The 22,252-nt window shown below is 40.6% G+C and overlaps 8 protein-coding genes across 8 annotated transcripts; 5 read left to right on the top strand and 3 right to left on the bottom strand. All coding sequences in view use genetic code 12, as the record gives it.

The window, feature by feature from the left end:
* Positions 1 to 785: 785 nt before the first annotated feature.
* Positions 786 to 2,770, bottom strand: RJT20DRAFT_31509 (uncharacterized protein). The gene has a single exon (XM_064919673.1). The coding sequence runs from the start codon at positions 2,423 to 2,425 to the stop codon at positions 1,037 to 1,039; it is 1,389 nt and encodes a 462-aa protein (XP_064776478.1). The 5' UTR covers positions 2,426 to 2,770; the 3' UTR covers positions 786 to 1,036.
* RJT20DRAFT_31510 (uncharacterized protein) lies at positions 2,771 to 4,575 on the bottom strand. Its single transcript, XM_064919674.1, has one exon. The coding sequence runs from the start codon at positions 4,147 to 4,149 to the stop codon at positions 3,115 to 3,117; it is 1,035 nt and encodes a 344-aa protein (XP_064776479.1). The 5' UTR covers positions 4,150 to 4,575; the 3' UTR covers positions 2,771 to 3,114.
* Positions 4,576 to 5,000: 425 nt separating this feature from the next.
* On the top strand, positions 5,001 to 5,930 carry RJT20DRAFT_133850 (uncharacterized protein; the record flags this gene model as incomplete). The annotated part of the gene is made up of 1 exon (XM_064918254.1): positions 5,001 to 5,930. The coding sequence occupies one exon, from the start codon at positions 5,001 to 5,003 to the stop codon at positions 5,928 to 5,930; it is 930 nt and encodes a 309-aa protein (XP_064776480.1).
* A 2,158-nt stretch (positions 5,931 to 8,088) lies between these two features.
* On the top strand, positions 8,089 to 11,186 carry GPH1 (glycogen phosphorylase). Its single transcript, XM_064919678.1, has one exon. It carries the CDS (start codon positions 8,178 to 8,180, stop codon positions 10,866 to 10,868), a length of 2,691 nt encoding a protein of 896 aa, XP_064776481.1. The 5' UTR covers positions 8,089 to 8,177; the 3' UTR covers positions 10,869 to 11,186.
* Positions 11,187 to 12,613: 1,427 nt separating this feature from the next.
* RJT20DRAFT_31517 (serine-type carboxypeptidase) lies at positions 12,614 to 15,118 on the top strand. Its single transcript, XM_064919675.1, has one exon. The coding sequence runs from the start codon at positions 12,705 to 12,707 to the stop codon at positions 14,853 to 14,855; it is 2,151 nt and encodes a 716-aa protein (XP_064776482.1). The 5' UTR covers positions 12,614 to 12,704; the 3' UTR covers positions 14,856 to 15,118.
* Positions 15,119 to 15,201: 83 nt separating this feature from the next.
* Positions 15,202 to 16,241, top strand: YML6 (mitochondrial 54S ribosomal protein uL4m). Its single transcript, XM_064916757.1, has one exon. It carries the CDS (start codon positions 15,381 to 15,383, stop codon positions 16,134 to 16,136), a length of 756 nt encoding a protein of 251 aa, XP_064776483.1. The 5' UTR covers positions 15,202 to 15,380; the 3' UTR covers positions 16,137 to 16,241.
* A 474-nt stretch (positions 16,242 to 16,715) lies between these two features.
* Positions 16,716 to 18,101, top strand: RPS18 (40S ribosomal protein uS13). The gene is made up of 2 exons (XM_064916758.1): positions 16,716 to 16,866; positions 17,355 to 18,101. The coding sequence occupies exons 1-2, from the start codon at positions 16,820 to 16,822 to the stop codon at positions 17,743 to 17,745; spliced, it is 438 nt and encodes a 145-aa protein (XP_064776484.1). The 5' UTR covers positions 16,716 to 16,819; the 3' UTR covers positions 17,746 to 18,101.
* Positions 18,102 to 18,476: 375 nt separating this feature from the next.
* RJT20DRAFT_31797 (uncharacterized protein) lies at positions 18,477 to 20,317 on the bottom strand. The gene has a single exon (XM_064919681.1). It carries the CDS (start codon positions 20,195 to 20,197, stop codon positions 18,536 to 18,538), a length of 1,662 nt encoding a protein of 553 aa, XP_064776485.1. The 5' UTR covers positions 20,198 to 20,317; the 3' UTR covers positions 18,477 to 18,535.
* Between the last annotated feature and the right edge of the window lie 1,935 nt (positions 20,318 to 22,252).

The raw sequence follows: 22,252 nt of genomic DNA on the forward strand, positions 1-22,252 counted from the left end.
TAGTACCATGCTTCATCATCCATCATTCATCATACGTACTCCTAAATAGGCTTCAATCCAATCGTGTATACACCTTATCAAGACAAAGAACAAAAAGGGAATAGTGCTTTTTTTTTTTGGTTGTTGTTTTTTTGAATTCGTCCGTTTTTACTTTTTTCAGGTGGTTTTCCTTAATTAAGCAAGTAAATATTACTAATGCGGGTAGCGTCTCCCAAATTTGGTGATCTTTGTTAAATGAGGAAGGTCTGTACTGAAAGTTACACTGTGGGGGACTGGAAGTTACGCGCGACCAAGAAAAAATATTTTGCAGCTTCTTGGACATTCCCCAGAAACCACTGGATAAGAACGACGAGAACGGGAAGTTTTCAGAAAGACAATGACCGGTCAGGTGTCAAGGAACTATGGGCACGGCGTTGGAAGCAGTTTGGTGAGCTGAGATATAGTGTTTCGTGTCGTAGAACAGTGCATGAATGGTGCTTAAACGAAGAAAATGATGATGATGTAATCACAGGGTCGGGAGACGTACGTTGGTAGGCTCAGTTGGAACCGTCTGCATTGGGACCAGGGTCTCGATTTTGGGTTGTACAGCTGGAAGATGTAGCAAGGTACGACGTCGTAATATGGTGAGCATTAGGGAAAAGGGGTGTAGAACAAGAATAGCGATGAAAATGGAAATGTACGGCGGATAGTCTCGTATGGAATGGTCCAATGACCAGATAGGAAACTTGCTTGCATGTACGAGTGATGTAGATTAGTTATAAGTAAAGGAAGATTTGCGATGATGGGGTGGAAGAAAGTCTGGAGAAGGCTGAGAAGATATTACATTAAGTAGTATTTTGTATTCGGAATCAGCTTTAATAGCATAGCCGTCAATCTACCTGAAATAGTCTGAGAATCCCAATCCATAGTGACATATTGTCACACTACATCATTTTTATAATATTTTTAAACGATGAATCTAAATATTTCTTGCATTTTTCTGAATTCTTTCTATCAAGAGAATTCCTCGAACTTTTCTATTATACATAGTAATAACTTAGGCACTTCCGTTGGTAGAAGCTGTTATCTCTTTCTTGGCAGAACCTGAGGGCTCTACAGATGCTTGTTTGCTAGCAATAGTACTTGTAGTTTCGCTTTCGAGCTTGGTGAGATCCTCCAAATTATTCATTGTCACCTCGATGTCTAAGAAATTGTGAAGAATTGCTGAAATCTTATCCTTGATGTCCTCGTAGGCAAATTTCTCAATTGGCTTCCTCACAGTAAGAATAAGAACTCTTAAGAGTTTGCTCTTCAATATTATAGTTCGCGGCAATGACTGCTTGAACAATTTATCTAATTCATCCAAAACTTGTAATATCTGACGTTCCTCGATCTCATCTGCAAGTAGCAAATCTATTAAGGTCTCACTTATCTTATCGAACTTGACTTGAGCTCTAATTAGGTTGGTCTGTATTTGGGATGAGGCAGGGATTTCCTTTTGGAATACCTTCTTTTGCTCTTTCTCTGTATCAAATATGTAATTTCCTGTCTCGTCATCATATGCATTTAAGTCATCCAAGCCCCAATCAGAATCGTACTCAGCTAGCAACTTCCGTTCTGCTTCCTTCTTTTTTGCTTCTTCTAATTTCTTCTCCTCGGCTTTAGTCAACTTTTTAGGTTTAGGTTCTGGCTTCTTTGGGGGAGCTGCCTTTTTAACTGGGGCTTTTTTTACAGGAGCTGCCTTTTTAACTGGAGCTGATTTCTTCTTGCTTGTCGATTTCTTTGCAATTGCTTTTTTGGTGGGAGTTTTTGTCTTTGTAGCCTTCTTTGCCTTTTTGGCTGGAGGCTCCGAATCTTCTTCTTCTTCTTCTTCTTCTTCTTCTTCTTCTTCTTCTTCTTCTTCTTCTTCTTCTTCTTCGTCCTCTTCATCTTCGACTTCTTCCTCTATTGGTTCTGGTTCTGGTATTGGTGTAGGTGGAGAAGCACGCGAACCGTACAAAACGAATAAATCCATGTCTGGAGGATCGTTGGCCAAGTTATACGCATTCTCTAGAAGGTTATCCTTTCTTCTCTTATCGCCACTAGATTTAAAGTAACTTTCAATTCCCGCTTTGTCCAAAACCTTCAAATCAAGTGTGTTTATCCAAATGTAAGTATCATCACTGAAGAATCGAACTGGTACAGTACGGGCTGGTGCTGCTGGTTTCTTTTTCTTCTTAGGCGAGCTTGATGATCCCCCAGACTTTGGTTTAGTTGACTTTGGTTTTTTGTTTAAAATATGCTCTGGTAAAAGGGATTCATCAAGAACCATAGCAGGCCATGCTGGGTAGCCCTTAACTTTAGCAAGAACTATTGACTTTGGCGCGTATTTATCTTCTATGATTTCATCGATTGGCGCCGTGTCTTCTGGCTTCACTTGGAGATCGGTTTCCGTCTCGCTGGACATGACTTATTTACGATTTTCAGGTTTCTTCCGATGTCTTAAATGCCACAGAATTGCAATATCGAAAATCAATGGATCCAACACACTAGCTTTGATTCAGAGTATCCAACTTAGTTTGGTACTTATCAAGACTCAGCTATTTTTGGGAATCAAAAGATAATGGGAGTTTCGTTTCGATATTCAAGATCACACCAAAAATCTATACCTAATTACTTTATCATAAATATGACAATTCAATTATATTACCTATTAACTACAAACAATACACTTATTCGATCTCTTCCAAAGTTCCGTGTCTCGAAGATTCCGATTTTTTTCGCTGGAGAGTGAGTGGTGTTTTGTGTGCAGTCGGTGAGATTACTGTGGAGACATGGGTGCAAAGTGTATTGTGTATGAATGGTGTAGTTATGGTATATGGTGTCGTTATGGTGTATGGTGTAGATATGGTGTAGGTGTAGTATGGTGTTGTTATGTAGTTGGAAAGTAGTTATGGTGTATGAATGGTGGTAGTTAGAAGCTAGTTGTAAGGTAGTACGGCCCAGGGTGGTTTACTCCTATCTAGAAATTCATTATCAAAATGATGTGCTTTATTACAATAAATTGACCCTTTAATCATCCAATTAGTTCACATTTCCTGTGAAAGAAGTTATTGGAGCTCTTTAGCAATATATAATACAATGGTCTATATCTATTTATATGGGAATATCGTCCCAAATATGGATGATTCCGTTCCCACTCGTGGACACTACTCTGTTTAATTCGTCTTGGTATCGTACTATGTTTAGTATTCGCCCCGCGCTGTCGGTGGGTGCTAACTGTGAGAAGATTTCCATCTTTTCAAAAACATCACCATTTAACCTGTTTAGTTCAACGGTTCCCTCATCTGTACCACGAAGAACATAACTTTTTATAATTTCGGCGTTCATCTTGTAGTTTAACTTCTTGCCGATGTTAAAGTGTGATTCAGTAGTACTGTTCTCGATGTTGAATAGTACTACTTCGCCGTTGTCGAACGTAAGCACACTCCGATTGCTACCTTCTCTGTAGACATCCACTATGCTGCCGAAGTCCTCAAACGGATCTGTTATCAATTGCTGTTTTCGTATGTCAATGCTATACAAATTGCCATTGGAGCTTCCCACAGATACCTGTGTTATCGTGTAGTCTTGTCCATCAGATACTGTATTGAAACCAAGTGAATTCAAGTTGTCATCACCCATGTTAACAGAGAAGACTGGGGCCTTTCGACTCTGTCTTAAATCGAACATATTCAAATGGTGGTTCACGCCACAAGATGCAACTAAATCATCCGTAAGAAACTTACAATCTAGCACTTCGTCCCTTGCATGCGAGGACTGAGTCAATGATAGCAGCTCATCATCATCTTGTGCTTTCTTCATTGGAAGATTCGATACACTGTAGAGCTTTTTCTGAGTCACCATATCAACCACTACTATCTGGTCATTTGAGGATGAAACAAAGACATAACCTGCCTGTGCACAATCTAGAGCATTGATTGAATTGCTATGGATCTTCGGGAACACCCGCATCGGTCCATCTTTGCAGACTTCTGTCTGATCTTCTTTCGGAGACTCTAACCGAAAGAGCTTTATCTCATAGTCATTACCACCGCCAGTCAACACAAGGTTTGGGTTGTTACTACTTTTCACAAAACTAAAAGAATTAATAGAGGAGTTATCATACGCACGGACATATCCGTATTTCATTCTATTGATAGTCTAAGACTATCTCCAAGACTACCCAATTCATCAAATTATGGTTCCTCTTCTAACCAGTTTGCATCTTCTAACTGGTCTCGGTTAATGGACTGCATGTACCATTCAGGTACCGAGAATATTTTACTATAATGGTTGCAATGGGAGTAGATACTGTAGTATGACCTCATTGTCGCTTCTTTTGTGAATGTTACGTCACTGATTGAAGATGGGCCTCGAGCTAATAATCGAGTTTTTTATGTATGTGATTGCTCTTCGTGTTGGTATATTTATTTGTTTACGTTTTCGTTTGTAGTATTAATCCTTTTGTAATTCATAGGAACGGGACAAACTTTGTTTCCGGGGAAGTATATTGTTTTGTGAGAATGAGTATATCAAGCCCTGGCCGCATCGGCTATGACAATGTATAGCCCCTTGAGTTCGCGAATAATCGAGAACACGCTTCATTGGATGGTTTATTTCAACAAAAGTCAAAGTTGAACAAGAGACCAAAACCTACTGGAATGTGGTTTATTGTTCCCAAGTTTAGAAACTTGTTTGTATGAAAATGAAGATCTATTACTAGAAAAACGCCAAATATCACCTATTAATTCTGCAAGGGCATAAATTAGGAGCATTGTCTAAAGCTAATACCTACTTGAACAAGCAATACTTCTCAATGTATGTCCTTTGTAGGCAATTTCGGAGGCTGACAAAAACATATGCCTTAATAGCATTCTCATTCTTTGCTGGCAACCAACTTGAGGCGAAGACTAGATGCCTTACATATTAAGGGTCTATAAATATAGAGGTTCCACTCAGCTTAAAGCAACTTCGATTCATAATTCAGCATCCAGTTCATAATGATTTCTACCGCTCCCCTAGCTGCCCTCCTAGTTCTTCCAGTCGTAAATGCTTTCGTCAGTAACATCGAACCCGTTAACAAGGCTAGCAATGGGCTTGGAGAATTCAGTATGAAGGCGCCCGCAGATTTAAGTTTTAGTGGTAACTACGTCTGTGACAAGTATTCTTCCATCATTCAATCCACAAATAGTACAACGAATTTTCCTATTGACTTCAACATGTATGTTGCTAATGATGAGGGAGCTCCCAATGAAAATTATACTGTTGACTTGTACTTCAAAAATCCAAACAGTTTCAATAGCTTCAGGTTGCTAAATGCCTCTCTGAAAGAAGTCTTGACGCAGTATAATCCTACTTTGGTTTCAGCACAACCCAACTTCGGAACAGAGTTCAAGTTCAGCTTTTCCAAAGGATTACTCTGCCAATTCTTGTACCAGTTTACAGTTGCATACCAATTGGAAAATACAAACTCTACAAGGGCTTCAGACAAAATCTTCCTTGTTGGTTCATGTCAGGAAAATCAAAGATATCATCTGGACACCTACAATTACTGGATTGGGAAAGGCTTCAGATGTGTAGAGTACAATTCTGGTTTTAAATATGATGGAGGTAAAGATTGGTGCAGTAAGTTTTATCCTTCAGACCAATGTTGTACTAGTTACATAAATGATGAGGTATCTGATAGAGACAATTGCCCAATTGGTTCCTCCTCGGAGAACTTAGTACCACCATCCACCTCTTTAGTACAGGGAACAACCACATGCCTAACTCCTATCGGAAACACAGACGAGCCTGTTGTACCTCAAAGCAGTTCAGAACAGTCAGTATCATTCTTGACATCCTTAGGTGAGCCAGTTTTTACATTGTACGATCCGACTACCTTAACCACTCAAAGACATACAATCTTAGGTGGTGGCCCAATTTATTAAGTATGACATCTTTAGAAATTGCATTTTGCAACCATTCGAATACCCATTTAAAAGTAACTTTTAGTAAATTTCACACACACTTTATATCTTTAATATATATTTGATTCTTAAATAACATTTTTAATAACACTCAACTATACCAAGCATAGATTGCTTGATAATCTTGAAAGCTTAATCTTTCAACGGTTGCAACCATGTCACAGCATAAGCAAATTATGTATCATCCTGTATGAAGGAGTGATGTAGCTAGTCGAGGTTTCAATTTGTCAACGATTTAGCCATATACTATTTCTGCTAACTGGAAAATTGCAGCTAAATTGTAGTATATAAAGCCTAACGTTTATCTCTAGTCCATTGCCAATACCATTAATCTTCTTGATTGTCCTTGGGTTGTCTATGTGGATAGAATGATCTAGTAAGAGTAAGATCACGTGATCTTATAACTAATAGCGATTTCACTTGACATAGAGACAAGAGTTCAATTACAACACCAACTCCCTGTGGAATACACTTCTCATTGCATCTATTGGCCAGTCATCAACCACAGCCGCGTAGCCTGGGAAATCCACATTCTTGACTTGGTTTCTAGACGGAAATGTAATTCTTGATTGTGCCCAGTTGCAGGCATTCCTGTACTTAGCAATCGTAATTACAGTGGGAACAAGAGTAATAAGGTAATAAACTAATTTAGATAATTAAATTAGAATTTGTTCCTGCCAAAAAATAAGATAACAATCAATATCTCTGATGGCTTACACATTGAAAAGATCGCCGCCACCATTTGACCGCAGACTTGATCAACATCGATTTTCCAAGTTTCAAAATGACACAATTTCATGCAAACAATGAAAGCGCATCGAAAAATTCTCTTGTAATCTTGTAGTTTAACCATTAGACCACAATCCACTCCACGAGTGTTTGTCTCGCTCTACTAATTCACTCGCTCACTAAATTATATCTCCAGCCCATTTACGATTGCCTGATGTGAGGCTCGTTTGTCAGGTTCCATGTATTTTTCGACCAATCGGCAGCACTGCGACAGTTCCTAATTGGGAATCGATGGCTCCCAAAAAGCTAAAAGCCAGAGCATCGTAAGCAACAAGAATGCATGGAATCCAAAAATATTCCAGTGGTTCCCTAAGATAACCCTAGACCCAGCGAACACCACCACATCTCATTCATTGGCCCAGTTCGATGGCCCATTGCCCCTCTGCAGCCCCCTTGGCAACAATTTGTCACAATTGAGAGCGATGGACGAGAAAATATTCCTGCGATCGGCATATTAATATCGCATCACCACTGCTGGCCCTACGCTAGCAGTATTCCGGATGTGGACGGGATTATCGTAGCTGTGGAAGGTGTCAATGGTGGAAATAAGACATGGAATGGAAGCAACCATGTTGAAATACCACAGCTCATGGCAATTAGGAACCGGTGGGATGATAGTTGACGTCTCATGACTCCAAACCCAGGATACATAGCTTGCGCTTGCCGTCATATCCGCCCTATCTTGTACATTCTGTGGTCTACCGTAAGTCGAAGTAAAAAACCTCGAAAGAGATCTACCATCATTTTGGGGTTCTCTCGGGAGCCATATTACTCAATTCTCTCCCTATTTTACTCAACAGCCCAAAAAATCCCAGAACTTCCAACCCACTGCCACTGTACACCACACCACTACCCAGAATGGTATTCTCATCTCTGCTGCACTTTTCCATCCCCATTTTCGAATTTCCACCCTCCGCCGTCTGCACACTCGACCAGTTAACCCAGGCAACCACTCCATCTGCATCTCTATCCTGTCCCACCCTGCATAACCCCATTCCTTTTTTGTCTTCATTATCTCTCGCTCTGGAGAACGGGACCCATGCCACCATTTACACCACCACTAGCAATGAACCACCTCCGTCGTCCACCTCCTCTCGTCACTTCTACCATAACCTCTGCCTCCACAACCTCTACCACCACCACCTCTGCCCAAACCTGCACACCTCTTCCATACTCCCCTCTTCCTCTCATTCTCTCTCCCCGTCGCCCTTACACCTTCTTCGCATTCCCGTGCCTCGCTAGCATCTCTACCTGCCGCCACCACGCGCTCTCCCTATTTTTCGCAGTATCGCTATTTAAGCTCGGAGCGGAGAATTTCGTTCCTTGGTACCACTTTCTCCTTTCTCTCTCCAGTAGACTTGTTATAGTAAGTTGAACGTCAATTCCCAGTAAAACAAACCAATTGACCTCGTACCAGCCATGGGTGACTACTTGACTCCGCTGGAATTGCCCCAGCCAAAATTGAAGAGAACCAACACCGGTTTCACCCCTAACCAAATTATCGCACTCGATGCCTCTATCCCTGAGTCAGCCAAACACATCTGGTACAAGTACTCTCAATTGAAGGTACTTGACTCCAATAAGGGTACTACCCAAACCAACCAAGGAGTTTTGACCTCCAAGGATGCCTTCGAAGAGTCCTTCGTCAGACACGTGGAAACCACCTTGGCCAGAAACATGTACAACTGTGACAACCTTGCTGCATACCAGGCCACTTCCAACACCATCCGTGATGCGCTTTTGATTGACTGGGCCAACACCCAACAAAAGCAAACCATCCAGGACGGTAAGAGAGTTTACTATCTCTCCTTGGAGTTTTTGATGGGTAGAGCCATGGACAACGCCTTGATCAACTTGAACAGCAGAGACAACACCAAGCTGTCGTTGACCGAGCTCGGATTCAACCTTGAGGATGTCTTGGAACAAGAACCAGATGCTGCTTTGGGTAATGGTGGTTTGGGTCGTTTGGCTGCTTGTTTTGTCGACTCCCTTTCTTCCAAGAACTACTCCGGTTGGGGTTACGGTCTTAACTACCAATACGGTATTTTCAAGCAAAAGATCGTTGACGGTTACCAAATTGAGACTCCAGACTACTGGCTTAAGTACTCTAACCCATGGGAAATCATGAGAAATGAGATTCAGATCCCAGTTGACTTCTACGGTTACGTCTACGAAGACCATGACCCTAACACCGGAAAGGCCAAGAAGATCTGGGCCGGTGGTGAAAGAGTCCTCGCTGTGGCTGCTGATTTCCCAATTCCAGGTTTCAACACTGACAATACCAACAACTTGAGATTGTGGAACGCCAAGCCAACCAACGAGTTCGACTTCACTAAGTTCAATGCCGGTGACTACCAGCAATCCGTCGCTGCTCAACAAAGAGCTGAGTCCATCACCTCCGTTCTTTACCCCAACGACAACTTCGAGAGCGGTAAGGAATTGCGTTTGAAGCAACAATACTTCTGGGTCTCCGCTTCGTTGCATGACATTGTTCGTAGATTCAAGAAGAACCACAAGAACAACTGGAACAAGTTCGCTGACCAAATCGCCATTCAATTGAACGACACTCACCCAACTTTAGCCATTGTTGAGTTGCAAAGAATCTTTGTCGATTTGGAAGGCTTAGAATGGGATAAGGCCTGGGAAATTGTTACCAAGGTTTTTGCTTACACCAACCATACTGTCATGAGTGAAGCTCTTGAGAAATGGCCAGTTGACTTGCTCGGAAGATTACTTCCTCGTCACTTGGAAATCATTTATGACATCAACTTCAACTTCTTGTCTGACGTCGAGAAGAAGTTCCCAGGTGACCGCGATCTTCTTGGAAGAGTCTCAGTCATTGAAGAAAACCACCCTAAGTCCGTCAGAATGGCTTCTTTGGCTATTGTCGGTTCTCACAAGGTCAATGGTGTTGCCGAATTGCACTCTGAGTTGATTAAGACCACCATTTTCAAGGACTTTGTTAAGGTTTTCGGAAAAGACAAGTTCACAAACGTTACTAATGGTATCACTCCAAGACGTTGGTTGAGACAAGCTAACCCTAAGCTTGCTGCTTTGATTGCCGAAAAATTGAACGATCCTAATTACGAGTACCTCACCAACCTAGGTTCATTGAAGAAGCTTGAACAATTCGTCAACGACGATGAGTTCTTGAAGAGATGGGATAGCATCAAGTTTGACAACAAGGTCAAATTAGCTAATTTGATCAAGGAGACAACCAATATCGAAGTTGACCCAACCGTCTTGTTTGATGTTCAAGTCAAGAGAATCCACGAGTACAAGAGACAGCAATTGAACATTTTTGCCGTTATCTACCGTTACTTAAGAATCAAGGAATTGTTAAGCCAAGGTGTCTCTGTTGAGGAAATTAAGTTGAAGCACTACATTTCTAAGGCTTCTATCTTCGGTGGTAAGGCTGCTCCAGGTTACTACATGGCCAAGACTATTATTCACTTGATCAACAAGGTCGGAGACGTTGTCAACAACGATCCAGAAATTGGTAACTTGTTGAAGGTTGTTTTCGTGCCAGATTACAATGTTTCTAAAGCTGAAATTATCACTCCAGGTTCCGACTTGTCTAACCACATTTCCACCGCTGGTACCGAGGCTTCAGGTACTTCTAACATGAAGTTCGCCTTGAACGGTGGTTTGATTATTGGTACTGTAGATGGTGCCAATGTTGAGATTACTCGTGAAATCGGTGAAGAGAACATTTTCTTATTCGGTAACTTGGCTGAGTCTGTTGAAGAGTTGAGACACAAGCATATCTTTGAGGGTGTCCATATCTCTGAAACTTTGGCCAAGGTATTCTCTGCCATTGAATCTGGTATCTTTGGTAACCCTGATGAGTACAGAGCCTTGATCGATGGTATCAGATACCATGGCGACTACTACTTAGTCAGTGACGATTTTGACTTGTTCTTGCAAGCACACACCAAGTTGGAGAAGGTCTTCGGCCACCATGGTGGTGATGCCAACGACACCGACCACTTGCACAAGTGGGTCAAGAAGTCCGTCTTGAGTGTTGCCAACATGGGATTCTTCAGTAGTGACAGATGTATTGATGAGTATGCCGAGGACATCTGGAACATTGAGCCATTGAGTCAATAGATGCGGTGTTGTGTTGTTAGATAGACGCGACGTACAATTATACATCTCATCGGCGTCGCCAGTATGCCTAGCTTGTTTTCTAAATTATAATTGCCGTTCTTATTTGTTTCCCTTGTGCCATTGGGTACTTTACACCTCTCATTTATTCGCTTTCGAGCCTTTTTTTTAAATAGTTATTATATCTTTTGAAGAGATTTCGAGTGTTGGCATCGTAGATCGGCTGCGATATTGTCACAAATTCTAACCAAAAAAAATAAAAATACCATATAAAAATACCGGTCCAACATATCTTGTTAATAATACATACTCTTTCAAGTATCATTGCTAGTGGCTACTCTACAATTAGTCCAATTTGGCTATGGTGGCTCTTTTCTGTTTTTGCAGCTCTTATCGTTGCCAATTGCCTTATCGGACTTTGCTGCCATAACATACAGCTGCGATGTACAGGACCGTATATCCTGCACTGGAAACCACTAATCCATGAGGCTCTTCTGCAGGATTAGAACTTCACTGTATACCATTTGCAGAACATTTACCTTGACAGAATCAGTTCACGTGGATACTTCGGGTTTCTCGGGCATAACTGATGAAAATGTAATATGATATGTGCAAGCGGAGAATAATAACCGAGATTGCTTAGCGCGACCCGGCACTTCGTACAGTAGTAGCTCTAGTAAAGATAGTTAAATTAGTGAGTTTCAGATCGGGATGGAGATAGCGGTGGGTGGTATAGGAAGAAGGATAGAAGATATGAAATCGGTGAGAGCGGAAGATGAAAGCTAGGGCCGAACTAGAACAATGTATGGTATTTACTTTTACATGAGGATGTGGGGATATCACATTGTATTGTAAGTCATAAGTCTGAGTTGGCATTATTATCGTAAGATAGCGTGCATTTTATTGTTATTGTACTGTATTGTGTAGTCTTACATTGTAGTTTACGTATTAATAGTGCGGGCCAGGAAATTAGAGTTAATGTAGGTGCATTGAGTATGTAGGGTCCCTTGGGGACATAGCCACAAGCTTCTATTAATACATTGGCTGGGGTGAAATTGCCACAGCTATCCCTTTTCTATGTTATATTCATGTTTTGTTGTTTCTTAATGAAATATACTCCGAGATAACGGGGCCACTGGGTTATAATTGCTCTAGGTAATAAAAAAACTGTGCCTATTTTTTGAATTTTTTTTTAGTGTCCCCAACCATTCCAGGAACCTCATTTTTGACATTGACATATGCCAATTCATCATATTCACCTTTTTCACCTTATCCACCATAGCCATATTTCATGCCAATTTTATCCACAACGTGTAGATTAGCCTTCTTATTCTTGTCCCGTATATGCCTCCTCCCCCAACGGCCATCCCCTCTCTCTGAATCCTGTTCAGTCTTTTGTATTTTGGCGTTTCTATCGTCTCCATTTCTTTTCCTCTCTCCTCCTCACAAGCTCCGTCTCGCCCTCTTTCCCAATTTCCACCCACCGCGTGCCTTTGAATTCCCTCTATTTTCGCATTTCTGGTGTTCTCTGCCTCGCTATCTTTCCCTGCACTTCTCGCTATTTCTGCCCGCGTTTGTTCCCTTCTACACCTTTGCAGTGCTCAATTACCCCATTTCTCTCCCTACCAAAGCTCGGCGCTCGCTGCGATCAAACTAAACACCAGTGGCTAGTAAATAAAATTAGTGATCACATCGTCAGAACCAGACAACTCTCAGCTTTCACCAACACTCCAGCTTTCTTGTCCCAAACCCCAATAATCCAGTCCGGAACACCCCTGCTATCTCCCTCATCCAGTCGTTGGCCAATCTTTTGCCCGCTCATTACATATACCCTCAGCCATGCACTTCTTGTACGTCTTATGGCTTCTTGTAGCGGAGGCTGTGTTCACACAAGCACTTCAGCCAAAAGACCCTTCGGACCCCCAGAAGAAGTATTTGGTAACCAACCTCCCCGGGTTGTACGATAACATCCCCCAAGATGAAATCCCGTTGATGTTCGCTGGCCAGTTGGAACTTTACCCAGAGAATAACACTAACTACTTCTTCTGGTCTTATAAGGACAGCCATCCACTTCCAGAAAACAAGAAAAGAACCATTTTCTGGCTTAATGGCGGTCCTGGTTGCTCTTCTATGGACGGAGCTCTCTTGGAAGCTGGTCCTTTCCGTGTGGGGCCTGATGAAAAAGTCCTCTATAATAATGGCTCATGGCATAAAGCAGCAGATATGATCTTTGTAGATCAGCCTGGTGGAACCGGTTTTAGTTATGCTACTGCTTTCGACACAGAACTTGACCAAGTTACTCGTGATTTCATGGTTTTTCTTGAGAAGTACTACGAAATCTTTCCTGAAGACTTAGATAACGACATTTACTTTGCTGGAGAAAGTTACGCTGGCCAATATATCCCATATATTGCAGACGGAATTGTCAGAAGAAACAGAAACTTGACAGAGGGCCAACGTGAATATAAGCTTAAGGGTCTTTTGATCGGAAATGGGTGGATATCTCCAAATGAGCAAAGTTTGTCGTACTTTCCTTACGCCGTACAAGCAGGTATCATTGATACCAAAAACCCTGCTTGGGGTGATATCTTGCACCAGCACGAAGAATGCCAAAAGGTCGTAAGCCGTATAGACTCTCATTTTGATGGAAAAGTGCATGATTTTGAAGTTTCTTCGGGAACCTGTGAAAGAGTTCTTACCAAGATGTTGACAGCTACTAAAGATGATAATAACATGTGCTATAATATGTACGATTATACCAAAAAAGACACATACCCATCGTGTGGAATGAACTGGCCATTTGAATTGAAATACGTGGGTCCATTCTTAGAAGAGGACGCTGTTGTCAGTAACTTGAACATTCAACATAATCAGAGATGGGAAGAATGCTCTCGAAATGTGGGATCCTCGCTTCAAGCAACTAATTCGGTCCCATCCGTGCATTTACTACCTGGACTTCTTCAAGAAATGCCTATTGTATTATTTAATGGTAACTTGGATATTATCTGTAATTACATTGGTACTGAGGGCTTTATTAAGAAATTGGAATGGGGTGGACAGGTTGGTTTCTCTGAAGGCGTTCTTGCAGACTGGATCTACAATGACGACGTAGCTGGATATATCAAGTCAGAAAGAAACTTAACATTCGTCAATGTTTTTGATGCTTCGCACATGGTGCCGTATGACAAGCCAGAAATTTCCAGAGCCTTAATTGATATTATTACTGGCAACTTTGACTCTAAGGAGATTGAGACTCAAGGTGACGAAAAAAAGAAAGCGATCGTGACCTATCCATTAGGCGTTAGACGTGCCAAAATAGAAGAGGACGAAAAGATCGCAAAGGCTAAGCAGGAAGAGGAAGAAAAGGAAAAGGCAAAGCAAGAAGCGGAAGCGGAAGCTGCAAAGGCCAAAGCTACTGCAACCAGCACAGAGGTAGCCTCCAGTACCCTGGAGTCCACCAGCGTACCATCCGGTAGCGAATCTGCATTCCCTGAAGAATATGAAAAGTCAACCACAGTAAACAGAATTACGAGAATCATACAATTGCTCGTTATCGTAGTATTGATTTGGGGAATATACATTCTCTATATGTCATACAAGTCCGGACCATCTTCTATCATCAAGACTGGTCCTTCGACAGGAAGAAAAAAGAATGTCCAATGGGCCGACCAGTTGAGAAGATTCCAAGAAGACGATGAGGAAGCTCAAAACCAAAACCAAAGCTTTCTCTCAAAAACATTAGGCAAGCTTAAGGGAGGCGATAGCCGTGGGACTTACGCCCCAGCACCTGATAGTTACCAGGAGGATATAGAATTAGGAGAGGGTGTTACTGAGCATACTAATACATCTCATTTTGAGGATGATAACGCCAGTGCTAGTGCGGACGCATTCTTAATAGAAAGTGAAGATGAAGAAGATGACCTTTCACAACATCAAACACCACAGCATGACCTCAATTCTATTGACGTTAAAAAGGAACTTACCAAATAGACTTTAGTTTCAGTACACAGCTGTATATATAACTATATAACTTACTACTAGCATTATAAATACTCGAACCAGGTAACAGGCTCATCTATTCTTGAATTTCTTTTTATTATAGATCACATCCTGTAGCTTTCCAATTTATAGATAGTAAAAGGTAAACGCTATGCAATCAGATGACTTAATTGACACCTCTGTTGACATCTTCCACCATAATCATATCTACATTCCTCCAACTCCACCACACATTTAATAAATTTGCACCCATACGTTATGGCGGTAGTGTACATACCAATATCGCCAAAACTGAAAAAAAATTAAAACATCCAATCGTCATTGTTAAACTAAGAGAATGTTACTGTTGAAAGAGCTTCTAAGGTTGATCGGAAGCAGAAAGTCGTGGGTTTTGTAGGTTCAAAGAGTTGGTGCTAGTCATACATTGAGATATAGAAAGAAAAATTTTAAAAAAATTGGATAACATCTCGACTTTTCATTGCACTTCCACAACTATTCACATCAATACAGTCTAGAATGTTCAAACAATCGATCCGTAGATTAGCCACTGAGGCATCCACAAGCACGGGAGCATTCCACATAGGCCAACCTCCAAAATACACATTAGCATCGTTGCGTAGCTTCCCATCATTGGAGCCACACACATTCGTCCCATTGCCAGCATCTTTCCTTAACGCTCCAAACAGAAGAGACTTCTTATGGAGTGCTGTAGTATACGAGGCAGACAAGGCCAGAGTCGGATCTGGTTATGTACCTACAAAGGGAGACAAATTGTATTCTAACAAGAAATTGAGACCTCAGAAGGGTTCCGGTAAAGCTAGAGTTGGTGATGCCAACTCTCCAACTAGAGACAACGCCATTAAAGCTCATGGTATTAAGGCTCCACACGATTGGTCCACCGGATTACCAAGTAAGATCTATAGCAAAGCATTCCAAACAGCATTCTCCGAACAGTACAAAAGCGGTAGGTTGTTTGTCATTGGTGGAGACAACACTAGCAATGAATTCGATACCACCCAAGTGGACTTCAAATATGGTTACGAAGAGGCCACTAAACAATTTGTTAAAGCTCACAACTTACAGAAATTGAACTTATTATTCATCACAGACGCCCAAAGAGATAATTTGATAAACTCGACAGAGTTCATCGGAAAGAAGGCCAGTGTTTTGATTAAAGAAGCCGTAGAAGTCAGAGACCTCTTAAAGGCAAACCGTATCTACATAGAATTGCCTGCCTTGCAATGGTTCATCAGCAAGTACTCGCTTGAGTAGGGCATACACCAAATAGCCATGTAAATAGACCACTCGTAATAGTAATGAACGCAGCACGAAGAGCAAAAGAGGAATTTTTGATCTCGTAGGGTATATATATGTATTAGCAGTAGGAACTACATTGTAGACTACAAAGCAGCGAAAGTTACCCCAATTATAGTATATACTACAATGTAATCCTTATAATGTTAACATGATTACACCTAAAGAATTCCAAACTTAGGGAATTGCGACTTTTCACATATAAAGACACATACCTTATTACACCCCATTTAAACTCATCTCATATCCACTTATGCTAACAATAATCACTATCAATCACTTCTTTGGAACAGACTTGCAGCTATTCACTATTCACTTATTGCAAACTTGCAGCTATTAACAAAATTGGGCTTAGAGAAAGCATCACGTGTGTGGATTTAGGGCTCCGCCCTACTCACATTTTCTGGCGTACAACTCCTACCTACACTCATCTCTCTCACCTCTCTGTACACTACCCTTCCTCATTCCTTCTCCCACTAAATTTCACTTCCCTTACACTCACACTAACATTCACCTCAGTGCGAAAAATTGTGAGGAGCGAGAGGATTCCAAACTACTCTGAAAAAAATCGTTAAAAATTTTTTATTAGTATAGTCCTTTCATAACGATTACGTAGTATACCTAAAGGAAAACAAGTCAATATGCCATTAGTTGTCCAAGAACAAGGTTCATTCCAACACATCTTACGGTATGTGCTCGATGCCATGAATAGAAACGAAGTGTAGAGTTGAAAAGAGGGTGTTTTCAATGGAGAAGTACAGTGGAATGAGATAGTGAGGTCAGAAGACGATCAAAGAAGAAGAAATCCATGAGAACAAATAGATCAGTAAAAGCATACCAATAACAACTGTAGTAGAAACTTGGGAGGAGATAGAGCAAGTTTGACTAATATCAGGATAGTACAAAGTAATATTCCCAAGAGATGCCCTTAACTGGGTATAAATCAAGTTCATCATAATCACAATCATCATCATTATCATCATCATATCACAGCGAAGCATCCGAGCAAGTTACAATAGACTCAATGTAATTAGCAGTTTCACTAGAAACTTCATATTTGAAAAGATATTCCGAAGAAATTCAACAAAAATCCGTTAAGACACTTCACAAGACACACACCACTTGGCAACTCTAAAGATTCAACTTTTATGAATAGAATACTAACTTATATTATAGTTTGTTGAACACCAACATTGATGGTAGAATCAAGATTATGTACGCCTTGACCAAGATCAGAGGTGTCGGTAGAAGATACTCTAACTTGGTCTGTAAGAAGGCTGATGTCGATTTGACCAAGAGAGCTGGTGAATTGACCCAAGAAGAATTGGAGAGAATTGTCACCATCATGCAAAACCCAACCAACTACAAGGTCCCAGCTTGGTTCTTGAACAGACAAAAGGACCACGTTGACGGTAAGGACTACCACGTCTTAGCTAACAACTTGGAATCCAAATTGAGAGATGACCTCGAGAGATTGAAGAAGATCAGATCTCACCGTGGTATCAGACACTTCTGGGGATTAAAGGTCAGAGGTCAACACACCAAGACCACTTCCCGTGGTCACTAAGTTATTTTAAGTTACTAGGGTTTAATATAATTTATAAAAGTTATAATCATATTTCAATGACTTTTTAAGGTTTATTCTGTATATTTATACTTATATATTTCCGTGTAATTTACTATAATGCAAAACTTATCCGTTTCATTTCAAAGATGTCTGCCGTAGTCTCGTGTGTGAATACTTATCTTTTTGAGTTATACCTTTAAAAGTCTATACACTCCAAATTATATTGCGGCATGGGTTTTGTAAGATACGGTTAGGACGCTTGACAGTTCAAAATCCCTATAGAATTCAATGAATTATTAATAGTTTATATTTACACTTGTTTACAACTTTGGGGTCTTATACAATATGAGTAGAGAATATACAAAATTAAAAAAAAATATCATTATGGACTTAGAAAGAGAATTTGTAAGTTTTTCACAACAAACCAAGAAAATTTCAAATGGCTGCAACATTCGAAAAGATATTCCTATACAAGTAAGTAAAAGCAGAATATTAAGAGGATTTTATTCTGGCTCACAATCTATTTAGTAACTCTTTCGATATACTTTCTCAACCAACCGAAAGTCACTGGGCCAGCATCTCCATACTCTACACAAATATTTCAGTACTTATCAAATCCAAGTTAAGCATCTACTATTATCAGCAAAGCTCCCTATAGAGAGAGTCTTTGAAATCACGCACGACGTTTTCAAATCAAACTTGTACAGTATTGAATTACATGCAGTTTTATAGTTGCAAAATTATTCATTAATCTACGATGTATACTTTCTAATGTGCCCCTCAATTTGGATCATTTGAAACCCCAGAATCTCTTCATATTGAGCATATTCTCTCTGGCTACCTGGAAGGACGATTTGGAGAAAATCTCATCAATTTCTTCTAACGTTTTGTCCTTCGTTTCTGGCATGAAGAATATTTGATAGATGAAACCAATGAATCCAATGCCACCATAGAAACCCAAAGTTAAACCAGTGTAGGTAAAAGCATTTTGCATTTTTGTGAAGTTATAAGTCACCGTAAAAGCCCATAAGTAAAGGAAACTGGAGCAAATGGTCATTCCCACCGACCTGGTTGACAATGAAAACGACTCAGCGGGTAAAACCCAAGTCAAACAAGCATAAGCACCAAAGAAACCCATGTACATGATAATTCCTGTCAAGTAAACTCCCAAGGAAGCAGCCTTTTGGGTCACAATATCAAACCTGTAGCCAACCCCAACTAACACTAATCCGATGAAAAATCCTATTATGTTCAAACCCCATACACGACGGCCGAATCTATCCATCCATAATATAGCAGGAATGGTTCCGAGAAGTAATGAACCACCACCCACTAAGGACATGAACACAGAATTCTTAGTGCTGAAACCAATTTTTGCCATTAATGTTGACATATAATACATAACTGCATTTACTCCTGTCAACTGTCCCAACGAAACCATGATAACCGCATAAATCAATGCACGACGATTTCTAGGAACTGTAAACAAATCCATCCAAGCTTGAAATCTGCTTTCTTGTCGTCTTTGCTCTTCTTCCATTGTTGCAACTTGTTTCATTTCCAAGAACTCCAATCTACTGGTTGGGTCTGACATATCTCTTAATCTTTTCCAGACGTTGAAAGACTCTCCAACCTTCCCTTTATGCATCAAGTAACGAGGAGATTCAGGGAGGAAAAACAAACCTATAAATAATAATGTTGAAAAGAGCAATGATGAACCAACCATGTATCTCCATCCTCCAACGACGTCGTAAAACATTGCTGCTACAGCAAATCCAAGCACTTCTCCTAATGCAATGTTAAATTGGTACATCGACACTAAGTTACCACGAACATTTGCTGGGACAGATTCTGCGATGTATATACCTACGCAACCACCTTCGATTCCAACACCGATACCAAGGATAAATCTACCAGCAAACATCATTTCATGAGTACGTGCTCCAGCGGAGAGGCCTGCTCCTAAAGTGTACCAAAGACAAGAAATTATGATTGACTTCTTTCTCCCGAAGTACTCACTCAATGGGGTCATCATCATAGATCCTGCCATAGCACCTAAAGGCATCAAACTTGAAACTAACGATGCTTGGTGCTCAGTCAAGTTTAAGGCTGGCTTCATTCCAATGGAAGCTCCACTTATAATAGATTGATCTAGCCCTGACAAGATACCGGCAGCTGAAGCGAATGCACCTAAGAGCCATACCATATGCTTTTTATTTTTGAATTCTAATTCAAATTCTAAATCAAACAACTTGTCTTTGAAACTTCTTTCCCTTTTGGCCTGACCAGCAAGCTTTTCGACTTCAGCGAATTCACTATCGAAGTCATAGTTTTCTCCCAACTGAGAGGAATCCGATTTTTCAAATAGCTCATATTCGTTTTTCACTTGTTGGGCTCTTTCGTTAGAACTCTCCGAGGAATTATCCTTAGCGGAATCGATTTTAGTAGTCATAATGGCTATTTATGGAGAGAAGTGATCCATGTAAAGAATATGCTAAATATTGCGAAGTATTTATACCAAATCCAAGGACGAAAGGGAGAACAATGAACATTGCATTATCGGAGATACGACCAGAGACACACAAATGTGTATAGAAAGCTTGAAGTCTTTGCTATTGCAGAAGTTCTATGCGATTGAAATGATACCCCACCATCTCATGTAGAATGAACAAACCCTTACATTGCTATTGATAATGGCCAGACCTAGAACATTACTTCTAATGTTCGCAGCTATGCAATCAGAACTCTATCTCGACCCATGCAACTTCCATTTAGGGACATGCATAGAAAATATTTATGGTTATTTTAGTACCCTCCACTTGCAAACTTCGAATCTGTTCCCAGGTTGTGAATCATTTGCTCTGAAATGATGTTGGACACTTCATAGGTAAACTAAGATTGCCAAGGAATCAACGTCAAACCGAAACCTGATTTACTCCACAAAAATTTCTTGTTAGATCGTGAAGCATCCCTAATGTTAATAGAATGCACGTTACAATTACAGTGGTGACAGCTAACCTAAAACAGCCCTCAACTGACTTGGCATATCCATATTTCAAATTTTCCCCTGAACCAGTGTTTTATGCTGGATTCCTAGTGCTGCAATACAAATGCATTCCGTGCGTGGTTCTAAACAGGGCGTACCTCCACTGTCGAAACAATAGAACCCCCACATTTGCATCCAACCGTAATATTTATCGGCGGAATAGAACGAAAGGTTGATGAGGTTATTACTGCGCATACACATAGTTGCCATACAGTTTTTCCCTAGAACCAAGAGAGTGGCAAGGTCATTGACACTCGGATTATCGTTTTCGCGTGGATTGAAAGGTGGGGGTGCAAATGAGTTCTTGTGTAGGAGGCATAATTTCCCCATATGTGATTCACTATATAAAGGGTGGGATTGCATTAGACATCGGAAAATAGACCGACACAGTAATAGACAGACACAGTAAGAGGTGAATCAACACGAAAAACTTACAAATATAATCAGGTTTGGGGGATACTTTGGTATTTCCAATTGATAGTATGAAGGGTGAAGGGTGTGAGTTGTGGGCCATTGCAATGATGAGTCAAGGTCAATTTTTTCGATAGTGAAGAGTGGTTACTTTGACCGTGCTGACAAATTCATCTTAAAGATTCTAAGAGGAGGGGACTTTAGCTTTTGAGCAGCCAACTTGCACCTGGCATCCGTGTACACCGAAGGGAAGTCTGGTATCATTATAGACTGTAGTTTCTTTCTTTAACAGCTCTTGCTCATAAGTGCTATGCATGAGAAGGATGGGACAGAGATATATTTTGAGCTCTAGAAATTATCATCCGTAAATCGAAGAATAAAGATAAATACGATCATTAAGCGTACTTCATCTCTTCACAGGATAAAGTATATCAGCGATAATGTGAGCAGATAATTTCTTTACCAGTACCTGTTTACAGGATGTATTAATTGCTCCAAACGGAATATATCTTACTTTCTCCCATAAACTACAGGATTGGACAACAACCCCTAATACGATGCACTAAACCTCGTAGTACTATTAATTGAAAAACTGTACTCTACAACACAACCGAATAGTGAACCATTTCGAACTCGCGTGTCGCTTTTGACAATGAAAAATGATCTAATCCTACCACCATGGCAGAACTCCTTCATTGTTAAAGAAGATTATCCAAATAAGGAAAGAACTAGTGCCATTAGATCAAAGGAGACCCCTGCCACCCATCGCTAGGCAACCAAGCCCTAGTGTCGTGTATTTTCCCCTGCAATTAAGCAAACGTTGGTCTTCGTCTAAATTATCCATCTCGCGATCCCAAAATTATCCTTATTAGGAATATTGATTGCAATTTACTTGAAGGAGCAGATTATTTGGAAGGAGTGAAGTGCTGCGAAAAAAATTACGTAGACGATGGCTCAATGTGAAAGGGCTTTGCGCCAAGAGAACCTCCTTGTATCTGGCATGTTTATATTTTACGACCACTTCTTCGTTGAATCTGCGTTAGAAAAGCT

Source organism: Scheffersomyces xylosifermentans (genome assembly GCF_036884685.1).
Source record: "Scheffersomyces xylosifermentans strain CBS 12540 chromosome Unknown RJT20scaffold_2, whole genome shotgun sequence".
Classification (NCBI taxonomy): Eukaryota; Fungi; Ascomycota; class Pichiomycetes; order Serinales; family Debaryomycetaceae; genus Scheffersomyces; species Scheffersomyces xylosifermentans.